Below are 22,951 nucleotides of genomic sequence, written 5' to 3'. Positions count from 1 at the left end.
CGCGGGACGAGGCTGCCGCACCTCGCTGTGCCTTGCGGGGCTACTCGTTCTACTCTACGCCGCTCTGGTAATGAGGTTCTGTGGCACCCCGCAACTAACAGCCAGTACGCCTGAGTCATGTGTCCCCGACATCAGGTTCGTCGCCATTGTTTTCTCCACCAACGTCACCATTGCAACAGGCACGGTTTTGCCCCCCGCCCTGGGTACGCCCCCATTACGACGGCGCGATTTATACTGAACCGCCACAGAAAGTTTTTTTTTTTTTTGTTTTTTTTTGGGGGGGGTCATCAGTCTACTGACTGGTTTGATGCGGCCCGCCACGAATTCCTTTCCTGTGCTAACCTCTTCATCTCATAGTAGCACTTGCAACCTACGTCCTCAATTATTTGCTTGACGTATTCCAATCTCTGTCTTCCTCTACAGTTTTTGCCCTCTACAGCTCCCTCTAGTACCATGGAAGTCATTCCCTCATGTCTTAGCAGATGTCCTATCATCCTGTCCCTCCTCCTTATCAGTGTTTTCCACATATTCCTTTCCTCTCCGATTCTGCGTAGAACCTCCTCATTCCTTACCTTATCAGTCCACCTAATTTTCAACATTCGTCTATAGCACCACATCTCAAATGCTTAGATTCTCTTCTGTTCCGGTTTTCCCACAGTCCATGTTTCACTACCATACAATGCTGTACTCCAGACGTACATCCTCAGAAATTTCTTCCTCAAATTAAGGCCGGTATTTGATATTAGTAGACTTCTCTTGGCCAGAAATGCCTAATAGCGTGTATGGCCCCCAGCGAGCATGCAGAAGTGCCGCAACACAACGTGGCACGAACTTGACTAATGTCTGAAGCGCTGGAGGGAATTGAAACCACGAATCTGCAAGACTGTCCATCAATCCGTAAGAGTACGAGGGGGTGATGATAAACAGCACGTTGCAAGGCATCCCAGATATGCTCAATAATGTGTAAGTAGGCTGTTTATGTTTTCTCTATGTAAGTAGGCTGTTTATGTTTTCTCTATGTAAGTAGGCTGTTTATGTTTTCTCTATGTAAGTAGGCTGTTTAGGTTTTTTATTGGTAACGCCACCTCTGTATGACAATCACTGGCTGTGCTGTGTGCAGTCTGTGGCTGCTTTGCATTGTTGTAATACTCGCCATTGTAGTGTTAGGCAGCTGACTGTGAACAGCGCGTAGCGTTGCGCAGTTGGAGGTGAGCCGCCAGCAGTGGTGGATGTGGGGAGAGAGATGGCGGAGTTTTGCAATTTGTCATGAACTGATATATATTAGGACTTGTGATGATATTAAGGTAAATACATTGTTTGTTCTCTATTAATATCTTTCATTTGCTAACTATCCCTATCAGTAGTTAGTGCCTTCCATAGTTTGAATCTTTTATTTAGCTGGCAGTAGTGGCGCTCGCTGTATTGCAGTAGCTTGAGCAGCGAAGATTTTTGTGAGGTAAGTGATTTGTGAAAGGTATAGTTTAATGTTAGTCAGGGCCATTCTTTTGTAGGGAATTTTGAAAGTCAGATTGCGTTGCGCTAACAAAGTATTGTGTGTCAGGTTAGGACAGTCTTGTAAAAATTATTCAAAGGGGACGTTTCATATGTCGACCCTTAGCCGAGGATACCTCACTGGAATCTTCTGATTTTTTCTTGTAGTTTGTGTAATTAGTGTAGATTTTGTTTATTGCTAGCGCGTAATTGTAGAGAAAATCTCCTTTGTAGTTGTAGCCTTTCATTGTTGTACAGTAAAACAGTTGTGGCATGCATGTAGATTTGCACCAAGTATTTCGCAGCTGCAATTAACTAGATATTATTTTCAGTGCTATGTTAATGTGTTCTCTTATTTTTGATCTTCAAATTGTGTTTTTCTGTGTTATCGTGTGAAATATTGTGACAATTATGGCGTGTGAAAAACGTAACACTAGGCTCCAAAGTAAACTGAGAAATAATAGTGACGACGAGCGTAGGTTATCAGCGCCGCAGAGTAATGAATTTACAAATGTTCAAAGTAGTAATTTGGTAACTGTGCACAGGGAAATGGAGCGGGCGTTAAACAATGGCGTGGACAGTGAAACAATTAGTGAAGAGGGAAGCATTATCGATCGATCGGTCGGCAATAGCTCGCCTCAGGAAGCCGAAATGACACGACACGATCTCGCAAATACTGTAGATTCAGGTTTTGGGTCATCACCGTTTTCTCAAATAAGTCAAGACACATTTTCTGCTTGTCAAAATGTGAATGTTGCCGGTGCAAATGCACTGCCGAAAAGCGTAGAGAAACAGATTCCAGACACTAATACATTATTATTGCAATTAATGCAACAAATGGAACAAAATCAGAGACAAACACAGCAAAAGCTTGAAAAGTTAGACACAATGGAACAAAATCTCAAAAAGTTAGACACCACACTTGAACAAACACGTGAAGATTTAACTAGTGAGTTACATAACATTGAATCGAAATGTCAAAAAGTCTGTAATGACGTAAAAACACAAATTTGTGAGCATTTTCAACCTATTTTTTCGCGGCATGAAAATGCATTACAGAATCACGAAGCAGCCATAAAAGAACTGCAAACCACTGTTCATGAAAATCATGAGACCCTGTGGGCTAAAATTGACTCAGTTGCATCTACCGATTCGGTTACGCAACTTGCAAAAACTCAGGAAAACTTAAAGGACACAGTAGAAAGACACATGGAGGAAATTAGTTCATTATCAGAGAAAGTAGTTGAACTTTCGGATCAGCTAAATAACTTATCTACAAAGGTAGATGATGATCTGAATGACACAAGACCTGTAGCCTTCACTGACACTGAAGAGAGCGAACAAATTAGGAAATTCAAACAAAATCAGAATCAGATTAATACGCAACACCAAAGAGAAATCCGGGAAGTACAAGATCAGCTGACACAGTTAATACAAGAATTACGTATTTCAGAGGATACTCGCGCCCCAATACGGGAAGAGGGACACAGAAATACGGAACAACCACAAAATAATAACACAGGACACTTCGGAAATTATGAAAGAAATTGGCAAGGCGCATTGGATTTTGAGATGGAACGGCCGACACGACCTAACAATGACCGATATGCGACTCGCCGACATGATGATTTTGACTATAAGCTGTTCATTACTACACGTAAATTCAAAACATTTAAGAATTCTGGCAACGACATTCATCCACAAGCGTGGCTCCATCAATTCTCGCATTGTTTTCCTCCCAACTGGTCGTTAGAACACAGATTAGAATTTATGTGTGGCTACTTGGAGAATGAGCCAGCTGTAAGAATGCGATCGGTAATTCACGATTGCCACAGTGAAGGAGAGTTTTACCATGCCTTCCTCTCAGCATATTGGTCTCAAGCCACACAAGACCGTGTAAAACATAGCATCATAATGATGAAACGTTTCGAACAATCTGAATTTTCCAGTCTTATGAAATATTTTGAAGACATGTTGCATAAGAATCAGTATCTTTCAAACCCATACAGCCCCTCAGAACTCATCCGCATTTGCTTAATCAAACTGCCTGAACATTTACGACATATTATTTTGGCAGGACGTTGCAAAGACGACATTGAAGCTTTTCAGGGACTCCTACAAGAATTAGAAATTGACACTGACAGTCGCCGGATGCGAAAACAGGAAAACAATCACTACAGGTCACATACGTCACAATTCCGTGACGACAGAAACAATAACTGGACACGACAAGGCTATTCTTACAACGCAAATCGTGACCAAAACAGACACCACCCGTATGACCACCGTTGGCAGAATAATAGTTACAGAGAAAGATCGCATTTCCGTAGTAATGTCTATCACAGAGACAATCAGAGAAACAGACAATATGGGAACCAAAATAAATATTATCAGGGGAGACAGAATAACTTTAGACGCAACGGTCCAGCGCGCAGTTTCGATTCAGGGAGAAATTCTCCACCACATGACCGACAAGAAAGAAACTATGGCATCTATCGACATGACGACAGACGATATGATCGTAACGATAGACCTGAACTGCATCAGAACTGGCGAGCTTTAAACAGAGCTGGGCCCTCTCGGCAAGACGAATTTGTGGAAGTTAGGCCTCCTAATCCCAGTAACGACGCGCGCCAACAAAGAAACAGACAATGACTCACACCGCAGGCAGCCGCGTGCGCCGGCTGGCTCAGAGAAAAATAACATTGACGCTAACCTTGAGCAAAATTCCAGTATTCTTTACGGACGAATACCGCATGATAATTGCATTCAAGTTGAAATTCTGCGTACTAGGAAGAATAAAGGATTGCACCACACTTCACACGTAAAACCGCTTATTGAGAGATAATCTGCTTTTTAACTTTGTCTTTGCCATAAAACGTTTCACTTCACGTTACTAGTATGCTTTAGAAACTGTTACCATGCAACAATGTTTGAAGTTAAATATCCAGCCAAGAACCAAGAGAAATTATTTAAACAGAAATTACGAAAGCATTGTTATTGTGGACAGACGACACAGTGTTATTGTGTGTGTACATTCTTGCTTGTTTGTTGCACGATTACGTAACGACTATAAGGCTCACATACTTAGAACATTTACCAGTACTGCTAATGAGATTTTAATGCAACATTTTGGTTTATTTGAAAATACATTCTGAATTTAAAGTGCTTTCTGAGAGATACCAGATGACACAGAGGTTAGTTTATGTGACAGCTACACGATTTTTATCACGACGCTACTAATGAGTGACAATTTACAATGTTACTTTTGCGGTGTATCTGTTTTATATCTGCACAGTTTTCTGAATTCTTCTAGGAAGAAAAACATGTTTTAGTAGTAACTTTTGTGGTATAGCAACAATGAGACAGCCTTTTTCGTGGCATAACAATACGTTACTGCACAGTACTTTCATCATCATAACAATAAGCGTAATAACTAAGATATCTCTACGCAAAGCATTTCACTTTTGTTTATCATGAGGTAAGTACATTGGCTTCTGCAGAACTTAGCTTTCGGAGGAAAATAACTACGACACTTCCACAGAGATTATCTTACAACAAGATGCACATTTAGCGCTACAGGACACGCATTTCAGTGATCAATTTTATACTTAAAACATTTATTTTTAAAGATTTTTGAATTACAAAGAAAGTTTCCCGTGATATATTTCATTCCATTGGTGTAATCTGTAACACCTGAGGGTATAATTACATTAATCCTCAGGGGGGTACACGCTTACTTTGTGTACCATGTGTTTGGCAAGCACAAGGAACCCTAGCTAATATGGTATTTGCTTATACAACTTTACACATCGGTACCATATTTCTCTAACACACAAATTACACAGCTATCTGATCATTTAACTGAGAGATAAACATGTTTTTTACTACGTCAGTGACACATGTTTACGTAATTACACCGTTGGATAACTTCACACTTATGAAACTGTATTTTGTCTGTACTTTGTAAACTGTTCATATTTTTTCGGAATCATTGTGATACTATGAGAGCTTTGAATGATGTATTTGGTATGAGATCATGATTTTTAAAGTACGTTTGAGGCAGCTGACACTTTTGACATGAGCAGAGAATTATTTTAGGCTTAGAAATTATTGGAGGAAGTTACGACGATTTTGAGATTTGACTGAAGTGTTATGATGTTATTATTACGACGACGATGTGTATTATGTTGTTGAGGAATGTTTATTATGCTACGTATTTCTCACGATGAAATATTGAAGAAGTGTCGACGAATATGTATATGTATAATGAGGTAAGGAATAATGAGTAGTGTTTAGGGACTCTGATTTATGAAAAGGATGTTGGAAACCAAGAAACGTACTTTAAGAGTTATGAAATGTGTGACTGTATCACAATGCTGACGAATATTTTTTTTTTGGACACTTATATTTATAGGATTTTGTTTCTACAGATTTGCAACGCTAATTCTTGACCTGTGAAATATTTTTAAATGTGACTGCAACGGTAGCAGAAACTGCTGTCGTAAATATTTCCGTACGAAAGTTAAGTGACCACCTGCACGTAATGCGTCGCGGGCACCCAGCTGTGTCAGACGCCTGGAGAAAAAGCCATTATTGCGAGCCCTTTTCAGCGGCACAGGTAGAAAAAAAAAGGGGACGTGGGACGTGTCAAACACCTGGAGAACAAGCCATTAGGGTGTGCCTTTCATCGCTAATGCGACACCCTCGTTACTTGAAAACATATGATTACTCGCACTTTGTGCTAATTACTGAAATGCTTATGAATTGATGGGAAATATTCGTACATCTGCACACCTGATTACGACAAGCGTCTTTCTACGAGAGTTGAGAGCTACTAACTTATGAAATGTCACATGACTACTGAATGATATTTTTATGCTTTGCTTTTCATAGTTGCTTATTTCATTTGACATCTGTTTTCCAGCTGTGTTGCAGCATTGCTTTTATAAAATAAAATGCATTTGCTAATGTGAACACTTTCTGTCAACAGATCTATTAAATAATTATTTTATGATCCACATTCTTTAAAAAAGGAGCACTTGGAAAGGAAAGAACAATAAGAAGGATCTAGTAACAGTAACACATAATTTTCTTTTCAAGTACATGGTAATATTTCTTTTTACAATCAGTTGTTGTGGTGCACCACTTTAATTACATAGACATTAAGATGTGAATATACATTTCCTTTATCTGCATTGTTGTTTTTACTGTAATATTTTTTCTGCTTGAGCTATGTCATGTTTTGATATAAGTTATTACATTTGCTGCTGCTAGCTTTGCCAATCTGTATTTTTTGTCATTGCTGTTTGTGTTAATTGTTTTGTGCTGCTGCATTGCCTCGTCCCTTAGTTTAGCATCTGAGCTCAGTAGATTTAAGTTAGCTTAAGAGGGGGTAGACTATATAAGAAACTGACTATGGAGAATAGGTAAAGAAATGCATTGAGAAAACAGGTTTAGGTAGGATTTTCTTGGAAATAAATGTTGAGGAAAGAAATGTATGAACATATAAATACAGAAAGCATGCTTAGATAGAATTTTTTGGGTGGAAACAAAGGATGAAATAAGAGGAAAGATATATGAAGTTTTGGGTTGGACTGCAGTACCACATGTTACACTGAAAACGAACCCTGTCCTTTCCCTTTTGTCCACTATATGTTTGTGTACCCTTGTGTATTTGTTTTCTTCCTGTCTCTGTGTAGTTTCATAGAATTTTTTCTTCTTTTAATATTAAGCTACATTCACTATGATGAGGAATACTGTTATCCTCGAATATAATTGGCATTAATAATATGTTATTTACTTTGTAAAGATGTTAGATATTATTAATTCTGTTCTGTTTAATGCTCATGTGTGAAGTTGATGTTTCGAAAGTTACTCTGATCTTTTATGTATGTACCCATGTCATAATTCCACTGATGTATATGTTTATTTCTATTCTTTTGTAAAGCCTGTGTTACTACAATTGTTATCTATATTGCTATGTTCTTTAATGATGTATTTTGTACCTTTGTAATTGTATTCTTATGTTATAAAATTGTAATTGTCACCAGTTCATGATATTATTAACTTGTTAGTTACATTTCACTGCACACGTTTCTGTTGGTCATAGTACGTGGACAATATGTGAGAAGTAGGGACTGTTAGTGTTTGCACGTGTGTTAATAATTCAGCAAGCTACTGGATAACAGCATTGCTGGTTCTAAGGACAATTCCAAAAACTTTGTGAGTGCACAAGTGGTGGTTTATGGACTTGCTGTATTCTCCGCAAGACTCTTCGATGGTGAATGTGCACCTGCACAATCGCAACAGATGGCTGCTGGCCGTCTCTACAAGGACTACAGTGGGTCTGCACCTTCGATGGACCACCAATACCGTAATCTCTACAAGGACTACAGTGGGTCTACATCTTTGATGGCCCACCAATACCATTATCTCTACAAGGACTACAGTGGGTCTGCACCTCTGGTGGCCCACCAATACCATACTCTCTACCAGGACTACAGTGGGTCTGCTCTGTGATGACCTACCTACCAATATTCTTCCAAACTACGACTGACTCTGCTGTGGGTTTGCTCTGTTGTGGCCCATTACCTGTCAGCATGTCGAGAGTCAGCACTGTCTTTCCGTTGGAAGGACAACACTACTTCTTCAAGACAGCATGGAAATCCACTACTTCTGTGTGCATTTTCTTCTACTGCTCAGACTTTGAGAAAAACACTATATTTTACCGTAATGAATGATCAGGACTGTCTTTATGGACTGTGAGAAATTTTGATCTTTTGACCAACATAATATTAATAAGTGTGTGCATTTTATATCTTTGTTACTGTAATTGTGAAAAATTTTTGTCAAATCTGTATTGGCCAGTGCCCAACACCATTTGTCAAAATTTTTGTGGGGAGCATGGGGGCTATGTAAGTAGGCTGTTTATGTTTTCTCTATGTAAGTAGGCTGTTTATGTTTTCTCTATGTAAGTAGGCTGTTTATGTTTTCTCTATGTAAGTAGGCTGTTTAGGTTTTTTATTGGTAACGCCACCTCTGTATGACAATCACTGGCTGTGCTGTGTGCAGTCTGTGGCTGCTTTGCATTGTTGTAATACTCGCCATTGTAGTGTTAGGCAGCTGACTGTGAACAGCGCGTAGCGTTGCGCAGTTGGAGGTGAGCCGCCAGCAGTGGTGGATGTGGGGAGAGAGATGGCGGAGTTTTGCAATTTGTCATGAACTGATATATATTAGGACTTGTGATGATATTAAGGTAAATACATTGTTTGTTCTCTATTAATATCTTTCATTTGCTAACTATCCCTATCAGTAGTTAGTGCCTTCCATAGTTTGAATCTTTTATTTAGCTGGCAGTAGTGGCGCTCGCTGTATTGCAGTAGCTTGAGCAGCGAAGATTTTTGTGAGGTAAGTGATTTGTGAAAGGTATAGTTTAATGTTAGTCAGGGCCATTCTTTTGTAGGGAATTTTGAAAGTCAGATTGCGTTGCGCTAACAAAGTATTGTGTGTCAGGTTAGGACAGTCTTGTAAAAATTGTTCAAAGGGGACGTTTCATAAATGTTCATGTCTGTGGAGTTTGGTGGTCAGCGGAAGAGTTTGAACTGTTCAGTGGTACTTAAGATAGGTAAATAAATTAGTGAAATCAATGTGAAATGAAGTAGAAATTAGAAAATAAACGAAAAACTTAGTTTAGTTTAGAAAAGTACACACTGGGAAACAGTGCGCAGAGCAGCAGTGGCGACGGCTGGCACTTGCAAGTCAGCACGTCAGGAGAAGCCATCGCCCTCCCCACATAAGCGGAAGCTGTCGATTCAGCCGTCAGGGCATCGCCCGACTGTCTCACGTGTTTGTCAATTGTCACATGTGATCAAAGGCCCTCGCCTACTTTCCAAGAGCCAATGACAGACATTAAGAAGATTCTTCGAGAAGCTTTTCAACGTGACAGATGAGGCAATGACCGTGAAGTCGTTCACCTCCAGTGAAATGAAGTGAATAAATACGCGAGACGCAGTGGGCCCGACAAGAGTAGCAGTAGTTTTCAGTCAGTTTCGGTGCTGAAGACCGTCATGCAAGAAGAGACTACATCATACACAGACGCACCAAGTCCGCCGCTGTAATGGAATAGCAAGCAGCAGCCTCGCCGCCAGATGACAGAAGTTAAAAGGTATTTGAAGTCTGATTTTTACGTACCCGGGTGACTCGTGACGACGGGAAGGAGACGGCCTCACATCAGCAGTCACCTGTGAGCTGGGATGAAGATTTGACAGCCGAAGACTGGCAAGCTGGAGTCCGTTGTTCGAGTCCGGGACACTGACCTTCCCCCGCCGCGCCGCTCCGCTGGCCGACGCACAACACTGTCACACGCGGCCGCTTAGAGAAGAGAAACACTGGGACGCCACATCCAAGGTATCACCATCCGATGCACGACTTCGTTCTCAATAATTAAGCGGGCCACAGCACGAGGCGCGTCTCCAGTCAACTGGGCGAGACGGCGACACGAGATACACACCGCCACGCGTAATCAGACGCCGCCGCTCACGCAGCATGAAGGCTTCGCAAACGACACAGCTGCTGCTCTCCCAGCCAGAACAATCCAGTAAGCAAACAGTCGTACAAAACTTTCAACAAAAGTTATCTTATGTAAAAATGCTGTTTCATTCTACCTCATACCCAAGCCAAGGAAGAACCCACCCTGCCCACATGTTGTTAAGAGAGAAAAAGTAATTTATTTAGTGTTTTTCACCCTGACATAATGCTTTTTGAATCAAATGTCCTTTGCATTGATGCTCATCCTGACAATTGGCTAGCATCAAAAGAGAAAACTCAGTTACAGAACTGAGAAGAGTGTTCCTGGAGCCACTCGGTAGCAATTCTGGACGTGTGGCGTGTCGCATTGTCCTGCTGCAACTGCCTAAGTACGTCTGAATGCACAGTGAAATGAATGGATGTAGGTGATCAGACAGAACCCTTACGTACGTGTCACCAGTCAGTCGTATCTCGACGTATCATGGGTCCCATATTACTCCATTTGCCCACGCCCCACACCATTAAAGGGGCTCCACCACCTTGATCAGTCCCCTGCTAACATGCAGGGTCCATGTGTTCATGAGGTTGTCTCCATAACCTTACACGTCCATCGGCTCGATAGAATTTGAAACGAGACACGTCCGACCAGGCAATATGTATCCAGTCAACAACAGTCCAATGTGGGTGTTGACGGACCTATGCGAGGCGTAAAGCTTTATGTCGTGCTGTCATCGATGGTACACGAGTGGGCCTTCGGCTGCGAAAGCCCATATCGATGATGCATCGTGTGGTGTCACCGCCAAACACCACATTTGCTAGGTGGTAGCCTTTAAATCGGCCGCGGTCCGTTAGTATACGTCGGACCCGCGTGTCGCCACTATCAGTGATTGCAGACCGAGCGCCGCCACACGGCTGGTCTAGTCTAGAGAGACTCCCTAGCACTTGTCCCCAGTTGGACAGCCGACTTTGCTAGCGATGGTTCGCTGTCTACATACGCTCTCATTTGCAGAGACGACAGTTTAGCATAGCCTTCAGCTACGTTATTTGCTACTACCTAGCAAGGCGCCATATTCAGTTACTATTGATATTGATATTGTGAATCATGTACCGACAAGAGCGACGTTCATCATTAATGGATTAAAGTTAAGTATCAAACTAATTACGTCCGCTTTCTGAATTCTAATTCCTTGTCTTGTTCCAGACCTCACGTCAGTTCAGTCCTTCCCTCCTCACGCCAGCCTGCGTGAGCTAAAACGCGTGCATTTCGGCCTCCTCTAGTAACACGGTGTTGGCTCTTCTGCCAACACAACATATCGTTAAATGGTTCGCATGCTGACACTTGTTGATAGCCGAGCTTTGAAATCTACAGCAATTTGCGGAAGTTTTTCCACTTCTGTCACGTTGAACTATTCTCTTCAGTCGTTGTAGGCCCCAGTCTTGCAGGATCTTTTTCTGGCCGCAGCGATGTCGGAGATTTGGTGTTTTACCACACTCTTGACATTCACGGTACACTCGTGAAATGGTCGTACGGGACAGTCCCCACTTCGTCGATACCTCGGAGACGCTCTGTGTCCAATCGCTCATGCGCCGACTATAACTTTTGTATCCCTCCTGGAAAGCGGCGCATGGGTCTGCTCCTGAAAACTGAGGGTAGGCCGAATGTAGGAAGCTAGGAGGAGCGGGTGAGGTAGAACTCTCGGCACTGCAAATAAAAATGGTTTTACTATCAACTTAATTTTGGCTGAGATGAACACGTAGGTGCGAAGCTGTACATCAAGTTACAAGTAGTGTCTCGCCCTCTGTGAAATAGAAACAGTGTTGCTCGGTCGTCTGCTCGGCATCAAGTGGGCTGAATCTGGAGCGCACAGCGCCGGCTAGGGCGCGCTGTCGTCGGTGTCTGTCGTAGTGCCAACCTACAGGGTGTTTCAAAAATGACCGGTATATTTGAAACGGCAATAAAAACTAAACGAGCAGCGATATAAATACACCGTTTGTTGCAATATGCTTGGGACAACAGTACATTTTCAAGCAGACAAACTTTCGAAATTACAGTAGTTACAATTTTCAACAGATGGCGCTGCGGTCTGGGAAACTCTGTAGTACGATATTTTCCACATATCCACCATGCGTAGCAATAATATGGCGTAGTCTCTGAATGAAATTACCCGAAACCTTTGACAACGTGTCTGGCGGAATGGCTTCACATGCAGATGAGATGTACTGCTTCAGCTGTTCAATTTTTTCTGGATTCTGGCGGTACACCTGGTCTTTCAAGTGTCCCCACAGAAAGAAGTCACAGGGGTTCATGTCTGGCGAATAGGGAGGCCAATCCACGCCGCCTCCTGTATGTTTCGGATAGCCCAAAGCAATCACACGATCATCGAAATATTCATTCAGGAAATTAAAGACGTCGGTCGTGCGATGTGGCCGGGCACCATCTTGCATAAACCACGAGGTGTTCGCAGTGTCGTGTAAGGCAGTTTGTACCGCCACAAATTCACGAAGAATGTCCAGATAGCGTGATGCAGTAATCGTTTCGGATCTGAAAAATGGGCCAATGATTCCTTTGGAAGAAATGGCGGCCCAGACCAGTACTTTTTGAGGATGCAGGGACGATGGGACTGCAACATGGGGCTTTTCGGTTCCCCATATGCGCCAGTTCTGTTTATTGACGAAGCCGTCCAGGTAAAAATAAGCTTCGTCAGTAAACCAAATGCTGCCCACATGCATATCGCCGTCATCAATCCTGTGCACTATATCGTTAGCGAATGTCTCTCGTGCAGCAATGGTAGCGGCGCTGAGGGTTTTGCCGCATTTGAATTTTGTACGGATAGAGGTGTAAACTCTGGCGCATGAGACGATACGTGGACGTTGGCGTCATTTGGACCGCAGCTGCAACACGTCGAACGGAAACCCGAGGCCGCTGTCGGATCACCTGCTGCACTAGCTGCGCGTTGCCCTCTGTGGTTGCCGTACGCGGTCGCCCTACCTTTCCAGCACGTTCATCCGTCACGTTCCCAGTCTGTTGAAATTTTTCAAACAGATCCTTTATTGTATCGCTTTTCGGTCCTTTGGTTACATTAAACCTCCGTTGAAAACTTCGTATTGTTGCAACAACACTGTGTTCTAGGTGGTGGAATTCCAACACCAGAAAAATCCTCTGTTCTAAGGAATAAACCATGTTGTCTACAGCACACTTGCACGTTGTGAACAGCACACGCTTACAGCAGAAAGACGACGTACAGAATGGCGCTCCCCACAGACTGCGTTGCCTTCTATATCTTTCACATCACTTGCAGCGCCATCTGTTGTTGAAAATTGTAACTACTGTAATTTCGAAAGTTTGTCCGCCTGAAAATGTACTGTTGTCCCAAGCATATTGCAACAAACGGTGTATTTCTATCGCTGCTCATTTAGTTTTTATTGCCGTTTCAAATATACCGGTCATTTTTGAAACACCCTGTAAGAACTTGCACCTACGCTGTGGCATCGTAGCTATCGATACCACAATAACACCACGTTCAGACTCACTTAAATCTTGATAACCTGGCGTTGCAGCAACAGTAACCGATCTAACAACTGCGTCACACGCTTGTTGTCTTACATAGGAGCTGCCGACCGCGGCGCCGTATTCTGCTTGCGTATATATCTCTGTATTTGAATACTAATGCCTATAGCAGTTTCTTTGGCGCTTCAGTGTAATTACTGCACTCGCTTTCGTTTGGGTGTTTGACGTCTTATCCTTGTAAAATCTCGTTGTCAACTGACGAATTTTGTCAATGTTGGTATGAAGTCGCTTCAGTATACTTGCGAGGGGCCGGGGCTAGCAGTGTATTTAACATTAAACTCTTCTAGAATCTGCATACGGAAATGATGCTCTAAGGTCCTCCCCCCTTTTCTAACTCCGACTTTTGCTGTTGCACATGGATTAAGAAGAAACGCGAACTGACTGTAATCGACCCTGCAAGTGGAGTAGAAAAGAGTTTGGCACCAGCAATAATTTAATTGGATAGAAATTAATTAGCTAAAGGAAAGTTTCATTAACGTAGTGAGAAATGAAAGGGTTGCTTTGCCGATTCACTGAATGAAAGTTCTGTACAAAATAACAATTTGATTTATTATGACTGAAGTCAGAATAATAAACAAAAACACATGAAACATTTACACTACATCAAATCGGATACTCAAATAAATGCTGTGAAGGTGAAGTTGTCCGTAAACTAGCTTGTGAAGTTTATGACCAAGTGGTGTGTGGAGCCAATTCCTTGCAACTCAAATCTTAAGAGAAACACCCAGCCAACCCAACATTAATTGCTGTTACAGTAGTGAGAACTCGGGCAATGAACATCCAGGACAGAACCACGTAAGAAAAGACGCGAACAGGCGCGCTCTGCTGAGCTCTGATTATCACAGAGCAAAATTCCCTAATCTGCCGGTGCTGCGGACATACATTACCAAGCTGTCTTCTTAACTGCAAGGACACGATCTGGCGTACTGGAAGCAATGGCTGGTTGTTTCGACGTCCCGTCGTGGTGATGATGATGTCGCGAGTGTAGCCCGAAACAAATTATCCTGATCTGGTTGTTCCAGCCTAAAGACTTCCTATCAATATAAATGCGCCTCTGAGGGAGACGAAGAAGGCTCGCCACACAATCACTGACGGTACAGTGATTGAGTTTAACAAGCGAAGTTACACAGTAACTCCGATATAGTCAACTTTAGCCAAAACTGCTCAAGACGGACAACAGAGGCCGCTTGTACGCAAAATGCTCAATTGCCAACTGTACTCGGAAAGTTACTTTGAAGTCCAAACTTCAGCAACTTCGTCAAACAGTTACAATTAAATGAAATTACAGGGTTATTACAAATGATTGAAGGGATTTCACAGCTCTACAATAACTTTATTATTTGAGATATTTTCACAATGCTTTGCACACACATACAAAAACTCAAAGTTTTTTTAGGCATTCACAAATGTTCGATATGTGCCCCTTTAGTGATTCGGCAGACATCAAGTTCCTTCCACACTCGGCGCAGCATGTCCCCATCAATGAGTTCGAAAGCATCGTTGATACGAGCTCGCAGTTCTGGCACGTTTCTTGGTAGAGGAGGTTTAAACACAGAAAGAAATCGCATGGGGCTAAGTCGGGAGAGCGTGGAGGCCATGACATGAATTGCTGATCATGATCTCCACCACGACCGACATGACTTTGCCATCGGGTGTCAGGGCTTGTAGCAATTGTAAACGGTAAGGCTTCTGCTTTAGCCTTTTCCGTAAGATTTTCCAAACCGTCGGCTGCGGTACGTTTTGCTCCCTGCTTACTTTATTCGTCGACTTAACGCGGGCTACGCGTGAAACTTGCCCGCACGCGTTCAACCGTTTCCCCGCTCACTGGAGGCCGACCCGTTGATTTCCCCTTACAGAGGCATCCAGAAGCTTTAAACTGTGCATACCATCGCCGAATGGAGTTAGCAGTTGGTGGATCTTTGTTGAACTTCATCCAGAAGTGTCGTTGCACTGTTATGACTGACTGATGTGAGTGCATTTCAAGCACAACATCTGCTTTCTCGGCTCCTGTCGCCATTTTGTCTCACTGCGCTCTGGCGGCAGAAACCTGAAGTGCGGCTTCAGCCGAACAAAACTTTATGAGTTTTTCTACGTATCTGTAGTGTGTCGTGACCATATGTCAATGAATGGAGCTACAGTGAATTTATGAAATCGCTTCAATCATTTGTAATAGCCCTGTGTATTACACAGCCAACGGAAGGCAGGCTGTCCAGAGCAGCGAGAGCTCAGTCTTGTAACCAACTCCGACCGAAAGGCGAGAGCCGACTCTCTCAAGAGCACTCGTACAATCCGAACACAGCTCATTCCCGCCCCCACGACAGTGGCCGTGGTTAAACGTTCCAATCAGCAACTCGAAAACCGGCGGAAAATACCACTCTGTTGCCGAAGCACTACCATTCCACCAGTGGAGATTCTTGGCGCCAATTTCTGCGCTGATTTTGCTACGTCACGGAGCTATGCCCTGAGCAAGCCAATCACAGTTACGTTTTGCAGAAAACGCGGGAATTTGCCCGCCAAGACTGCCTGGGAACACAAGTCATTCCCACGCCTCGCTGGTAGCCCGCCAGAAAGTGTATTCACCAAGTTTCTGCGAAGTAACGGAATCTCTAGCCCAGCCACTCCGTAAGGCCCCTGTGGGCGTGTCGCGTCCGCTCTCATGACAATGTCGGCGTCTGGAAAGCATCCACTCGACTCCCTCACACCCGTCGGCTTAACCCTTTCAAGATCAGCAGAACCCGCCTGTCACCGGACCATCCGGGTGACGAGAGACGCTGCGTGGGAAGTCAGCGTGTGAAGGAATAACAACTTTTCACCGCATGCAATTAGAGAGGAAAATCGAATTACTCAGAGTAAGATAGAAATATGAGAGGGGGCTCATGCCACCTCTCATACTGAAGATCTGATAAACTAGCAATGTCCCCTTTTTGCTCACTTAGGAGGCAGTGGGCGCGTGATTGAGCACGTGACACGATAGCTACAGGATGTGTAAAAAAGACTGATCAGCGCGTGCGCACTGTTATGACTACTGTGTTTGTCCGGCGAGCTAATATACCTATGCCTCGCCGTCTAGGGCACACTCTTGCCTCCGTCAGAGGATCGGTGTATGCATTTCGGTAATTGTCTCAGATCGTCAGCTCAGTTTGTGTTCTGTTGTTTCAGGTGACGTGACGACGACAGCAGGATGTTTCCAGCGACGGCCGCGGCGGTAGCGGCGGCGCTGCTGTGCCTGGTGGCAGTTCCTGCGTCCGGGCTCGAGGGACCCAATGTCTGCGTGCGACAAGAGACGTGAGTACTGGAGGAGAGATGGGCAAACTCGTTCATCCTTCCGAACTAGTTCACTGCTGATCGTTCTTTTTTTGGGAACCGTTCATTTTTACTCGTTCACCGTTCATTTGTGCTTGGTATATGGTTGTTATGAAAAACTGAAAACTAGTAGTGCAGGTGACTGAAGGATAGAGGGCACCAAGAGGGGGCACTTGCTTCCCCCCCTGGAGTATAGAGAGTTTTTATTCATTACAGAATTCTTACACACTTTTAGATATAATTTCTGTGATTCTGCAGAACCTGTCGTTTAGCCTACCGTAGCCTTGTGTTGCTGATCGCAGGGAAATAATACAGGGTGGCGCACGGAAAACCGGCCCCGAATACAGACTGCTCGCCAATTACGGACGATGTGTTGCCCGTTACGAGCAGATACAACAAACAAACATGTAATAAGTAGGCAGTGAAGAAATAACAAGCTAATGCAAACAACAATTGCGAAACAATCGATGACGATGTGTAGAGAGCTGAAGAAGAGAACATGAAAATCTCACGCGACGCGCGTGGGCTATAGCTCATGTAGTCTTGTAAACCTGTTGGTGGCTGTTTCCCAACTTAATAGACCACAAGTGTCTTGTACAAAATTCTTCGTTTCGACTTCCACTACATAGCTATGCTACGTTGTAAACAATAATCGTTTACACCCTATATATACTTCACGTTGTCTCTGAGTTCGTAGGCGAAGTAGAGACTTTATGGAAGCATAAAATAGAATGTGGTTTTCTCATACTTGCGTCACACTCTCAGTAAAAATTAGGTTTTTGTGTTGCATTATTAGAGTTAATGCAGCAGTAATAATAATAATAATAATAATAATAATAATAAAGTTCGCAGAAATAAAGGTTTTGGTTTGAAAGCTCCTTCTGAACAAATGTTTTTGAGATAATAAGTAAATAAGATTTTGTGGCAATCAATGTGTTTTCAAATGGAGAGGCACCGCTTTTCCTACTGAGCCAAATTGACCCACAACCTACTTTTTTTTCTTTTTTTTCCCAAAGAAACCAAATTAGCAGGTAACGCAAATTGGAAATAACCAAACTTCAAAATAATTAGAGCCTTCCCAAATGTAATGTTTTGTACATGAAAGATACACGAAAATCGTTTTATATGAATTTTCTTACACTAAAAATTAAGCAAATTATTGAAAGTTAGCTGCTAAATGAAGTCGATGAAACCAAAAAATATATGAATAACAAAAAATACTTGTCTTGTTATAAGTATGTCTTCTGCTGTTCATCGATATAATGAAGTGAGCTGATATGCCCTCTTGTTGCCTGAAAAGACGTACCTATTACGTACAAAGTAATTTTTATGTAATTTACGTAACTATAAAATAGTTTTGATTACCGGTCGTGGACGCTGAATAGCCAGTCCCAAGTGCAAGAACAGTTTGAAACACATGTAAAATAGGCGAGTGCAGTGAACGAAACGAACAACTGGATACTGAACAACTAGGAGCAGTCGGCAGTGGAAGTGAGACAGGTGGTCATGCGAAGAACGACGAGTGCGGCCGAGGGAGACCGAGACAGACGAGCACGCGACCGAGGCTGGAACGAGAACTGCCGAAGTGACCGTCGCGACCGAAGTGAACTATGCACCGATCGTTCCTTGGAATTCGTTACTCGGTCCTTTCGTTCATCTTGGTGAACCGTTCCTTTGCACCCGTTCGTTCGCGAACTACCCATCTCTAGTGAGTACATTCTATACTACAGTGTAGGGCAGCTACACTAACTAGTGTCGCGTACCGTACCGAGTAGGGGTGGGAGAAACCGACCGGTACGCGCATTTTATTTTTGAATAACCGTTACTTTTCGTTATTTGTTTTGTCCCGGTTATAAAAGGGCTTTTTTTAGTTTTACCAATAAAACAAACAAACAAACACCGTCCGAACAGGCCTTGAAGGCCCAACGGTACCGACCGGCCGCCGTATCCTCCTCAGCTATTTGGCGTCACCGGATGCGGATACGCAGGAGCGTGTAGTAACAACGCCGCTGTCCCGGCCGTTGTCAGTTTTCGTCACCGGAGCCGCTGCTTCTCAGTCATGTATCTCCACTATTGGCCTCACAAGGGCTGAGTGCACCCCGCTTGCCAACACCACCGCTTAAATTCGGTGATCTGAAGGCCAATGGCAGCTTTTACTATTGTTGTTGTTGTGGTCTTCAGTCCTGAGACTGGTTTGATGCAGCTCTCCATGCTACTCTATCCTGTGCAAGCTTCTTCATCTCCCAGTACCGACTGCAGCCTATATCCTTCTGAATCTGCTTAGTGTAATGATCTCTTGGTCTCCCTCTACGATTTTTACCCTCCATGCTGCCCTCCAATACTAAATTGGTGAATCCTCGATGTCTCAGAACATGGCCTACCAACCGATACCTTCTTCTAGTCAAGTTGTGCCACAAGCTCCTCTTCTCCCCAATTCTATTCAATACCTCCTCATTAGTTATATGATCTACTCATCTGATCTTCAGCATTCTTCTGTAGCACCACATTTCGAAAGCTTTTATTCTCTTCTTGTCTAAACTATTTATCGTCCATGTTTCACTTCCATACATGGCTACACTCCATACAAATACTCTCAGAAAAGACTTCCTGACATTTAAATCTATACTCGATGTTAACAAATGTCTCTTCTTCAGAAACGCTTTCATTGCCATTGCCCCACCTTATGTTTCACCCCTTGTGAGTCAGAATCTTACAACGAACCTTTTACTGAATGGGAATTTCTTTCTGCTCTATCTTCTTCTCATGATACGGCCCCTGGCCCAGATTCCATTCATAACCAACTGCTTCAACATCTCAGTGCTCCACAACGGCAACATCTTCTTCGGGTGTTTAACCGTATCTGGCTCCAGGGTGACTTCCCTTCTCAGTGGAGGGATAGCATTGTGGTTCCTGTCCTTAAGCCTGGTAAGAACCCCCTATCTGTTGACAGCTATCGGCCAATTAGTTTGACCAACGTTGTTTGTAAGTTACTTCAACGGATGGTAGCCCGTCGGCTCAATTGGGTTCTCGAATCTCGGGATCTATTGTCCCCTTACCAGTGTGGCTTTCGAGAAGGACGGTCTCCAATCGATCATTTACTTCGCTTGGAATCCGCAGTTCGGCAGGCTTTTTCCCAGCGCCGCCATTTGGTTGCAGTGTTTTTTGACCTTCGCAAGGCCTATGACACGGCCTGGCGCCATCACATCTTACTTACCCTTCATCAGTGGGGTCTTCGGGGCCCACTCCCGATTTTTATCCGCCAGTTCCTGATCCATCGGTCATTCAGAGTTCGAGTTGGTACTGCTTTTAGTTCTCCACGGACCCAGGAGACGGGCATCCCACAGGATTCTGTCTTCAGTGTCCTTCTTTTCCTCATTGCTATCGATGGACTGGTGGCCTCTATCGGTCCCTTGGTCGCCCCTGTCCTGTATGTGGATGATTTCTGCATTTGGGTTAGTTCCTCCTCGATGGCATCTGCAGAACGGCAGCTCCGGGTAGCTATACGGCGTGCCTCTGCATGGACCCTCTCACACGGGTTGCAATTCTCTCCTTTAAAATCGCGGGTGGTCCACTTCTGTCGCCGTACTACGATTCACCCTGATCCAGAGCTCTATCTCGCTGCACAACGATTGCCTGTGGTCCCACAGTTTCGTTTCCTAGGTCTTCTTTTCGACAACAAGCTCACTGGGCTGCCCCATATCAGACTCCTGAAGGTAGGATGTTTCCGTAAACTCAATGTCCTTCGCTTCCTTGCCCACTCCTCTTGGGGTGCGGACCGTTCCCTCCTTCTCCGTCTTTATCGTGCTCTAGTTCTGTCTCGCTTGGACTATGATTGTCAAGTTTATGGTTCAGCTGCTCCTTCCACACTGCACGTGCTGGATCCAGTCCACCATCGTGGTATCCATTTGGCCACCGGTGCCTTCCCTACTAGCCCTGTTGATAGTCTCCTGGTTGAAGCTGGGATCCCCCCCCCCCCTTCTATTCGGCGGTCCCAGCTTCTGGTGTCTTATGCACTCACTATCCGTTCCTCTCCCACTCATCCTTCCTATTCTATCCTGTTCCCAGACCATGGACGTCGCCCACCCGACTCCCGCCCTCGGGCGGGTTTACCGGTTGGGCTCCGCCTTGCGTCTCTTTGCCGTGATTTTCAGCTTCCTTCTTTGTCCTGTCTTCCTCGCTCCCTCCCCTCCACCCCTACTTGGTTAGTTCCTCGGCCTCGAATTTGGATGGATCTCCGCCGAGGTCCGAAAGATTCCATCCCCCCGGTGGTGTTCCGTTCCTTTTTCCGCCAAATTTTATGGGAGTTTCGGGATGCTGTTGTTTTTTACACTGATGACTCTAAATCTGCTGATCATGTTGGGTATGCCTTCACGTCCTCTGTTGGAACGGAAAATCATCTGCTGCCACCTACATGTGGGGTATTTACTACGGAATTGATGGCAATTTGCCAGGCCCTTACCTTTATTAAACAGTCCCAATACAACCGCGTTTTGTTATGTACGGACTCGATGAGTGGCCTTCTTGCTATTGACCGGTGTTTTTCGCGCCATCCCTTGGTCTCTACCATCCATGACCATCTCGCTGATATTCACCGTGCTGCTTGTTCCATTGACTTCCTTTGGGTCCCTGGCCATGTGGGTATCCCGGGTAATGAACTCGCTGATCGTTTGGCTGGTGGAGCAGTCACCTACCCCCCGTTTTCTGTAACCCCTCCTGCAGCGGATTTACGGCTTCACATCAAATCCCACTTCGTACAGTCATGGGCCAATTCTTGGGAGGCTACTCCCCTGTCTAATAAACTTCGTGCGATTAAGGTAACACCAGGCCCGCGGCGTTCTTCCTTTCGCCTCTCCCGAAAGGACTCGACCACACTGTGTCGTCTCCGCATTGGCCATACCAGGCTGACCCATGGTTTTCTTTTGCGTGATGAGCCACCCCCACTTTGTGGTTGTGGAGCCTTCCAGTCAGTGGCCCACATTTTGGTTGAATGCCCCCTTCTTTTGGCTCTGCGTGCCAAGTACAGACTCCCCCCACACTTTACCTTTGATGTTGGCTGACGATTCCCGGATGGTCTCTCTGGTTCTCGGTTTCCTCCGGGAAAGTGGTTTTTATTCTCAGTTTTAAGGTTTTTAATCTCTCTCTGGTGTTGGGGCAGGGCGGTGAGTGTTTGGGTGTCTCCCACTGTAAGCCGTGTTTGGAGATTCCCGATTCACCTCCCTGACCGAGATCCTCTTTTCTTCCCCTTTTACTCTGTTTTTACCCCTTTTTTTAACGATTGGTTAGTCTCCTTTTCCCATACGTATTTCTACATTCTAGCGGTTGCACCTTTTAAGTCACAGGTGGTCTTCCCTATGCTGCTTCAGCATAGCGTTGGGTTCGTTCTGTTGCCGACTTCCCTCATTTTGTTTTTTACCATTGACAACATGACTGCCCTTTTACCTTTTCCCTTTTATTGTTCTGACTTTCCTGAGATGTCCCATTAGCGGAATGGACCATATTTGAAACAAGGGACTGATGACCTTGCTGTTTGGTCCCTTAAACCTCAAACAACCAACCAACCATTGCCATTGACAGTCTACATTTTACATCCTCTGTACTTGCTCCCCAAATATCAAAACTCCTTTACTACTTTAAGTGTCTCATTTCCTAATTTAATACCCTCAACATCACCCGACTTAATTCGACTACATTCCATTATCCTCGTTTTCTTTTGTTGATGTTCATCTTATATCCTCCCTTCAAGGCACTATCCATTCCATTCAACTGCTCTTCCAAGTCCTTTGCTGTCTCTGACAGAATTACAATGTCATCGGCGAACCTCAAAGTTTTTATTTCCTTTCCATGGATTTTAATACCTACTCCGAACTTTTCTTTTCTGTCCTTTACTGCTTGCTCAATATACAGATTGAATAGCATCGGGGAGAGGCTACAACCCTGTCTCACTCCCTTCCCAATCACTGCTTCCCTTTCATGTCCCTCGACTCTTACAACTGTTTTCTGGTTTCTATACAAATTGTAAATAGCCTTTCGCTCCCTGTATTTTACCCCTGCCACAAAGAG

General features: G+C 44.1%; 1 protein-coding gene across 2 annotated transcripts in view; it reads left to right on the top strand.

The window, feature by feature from the left end:
* The window catches only part of LOC124552443 (protein draper), a 406,470-nt gene that overhangs the window by 238,986 nt on the left and 144,533 nt on the right, over positions 1 to 22,951 (top strand). For both annotated transcript variants that reach the window (XM_047126717.1, XM_047126716.1), the window contains exon 2: positions 16,748 to 16,873. In XM_047126717.1, coding sequence (XP_046982673.1) covers positions 16,770 to 16,873 — 104 coding nt within the window. In that variant the 5' untranslated portion in view covers positions 16,748 to 16,769. The remainder of the gene's footprint in view (positions 1 to 16,747; positions 16,874 to 22,951) is intronic.

Source organism: Schistocerca americana, chromosome 10 (assembly GCF_021461395.2).
Source record: "Schistocerca americana isolate TAMUIC-IGC-003095 chromosome 10, iqSchAmer2.1, whole genome shotgun sequence".
NCBI lineage: Eukaryota > Metazoa > Arthropoda > Insecta > Orthoptera > Acrididae > Schistocerca > Schistocerca americana.
The sequence above is the reverse complement of the archived record's forward strand: the minus strand, read 5'-3'. Positions and strand labels throughout refer to the sequence as shown.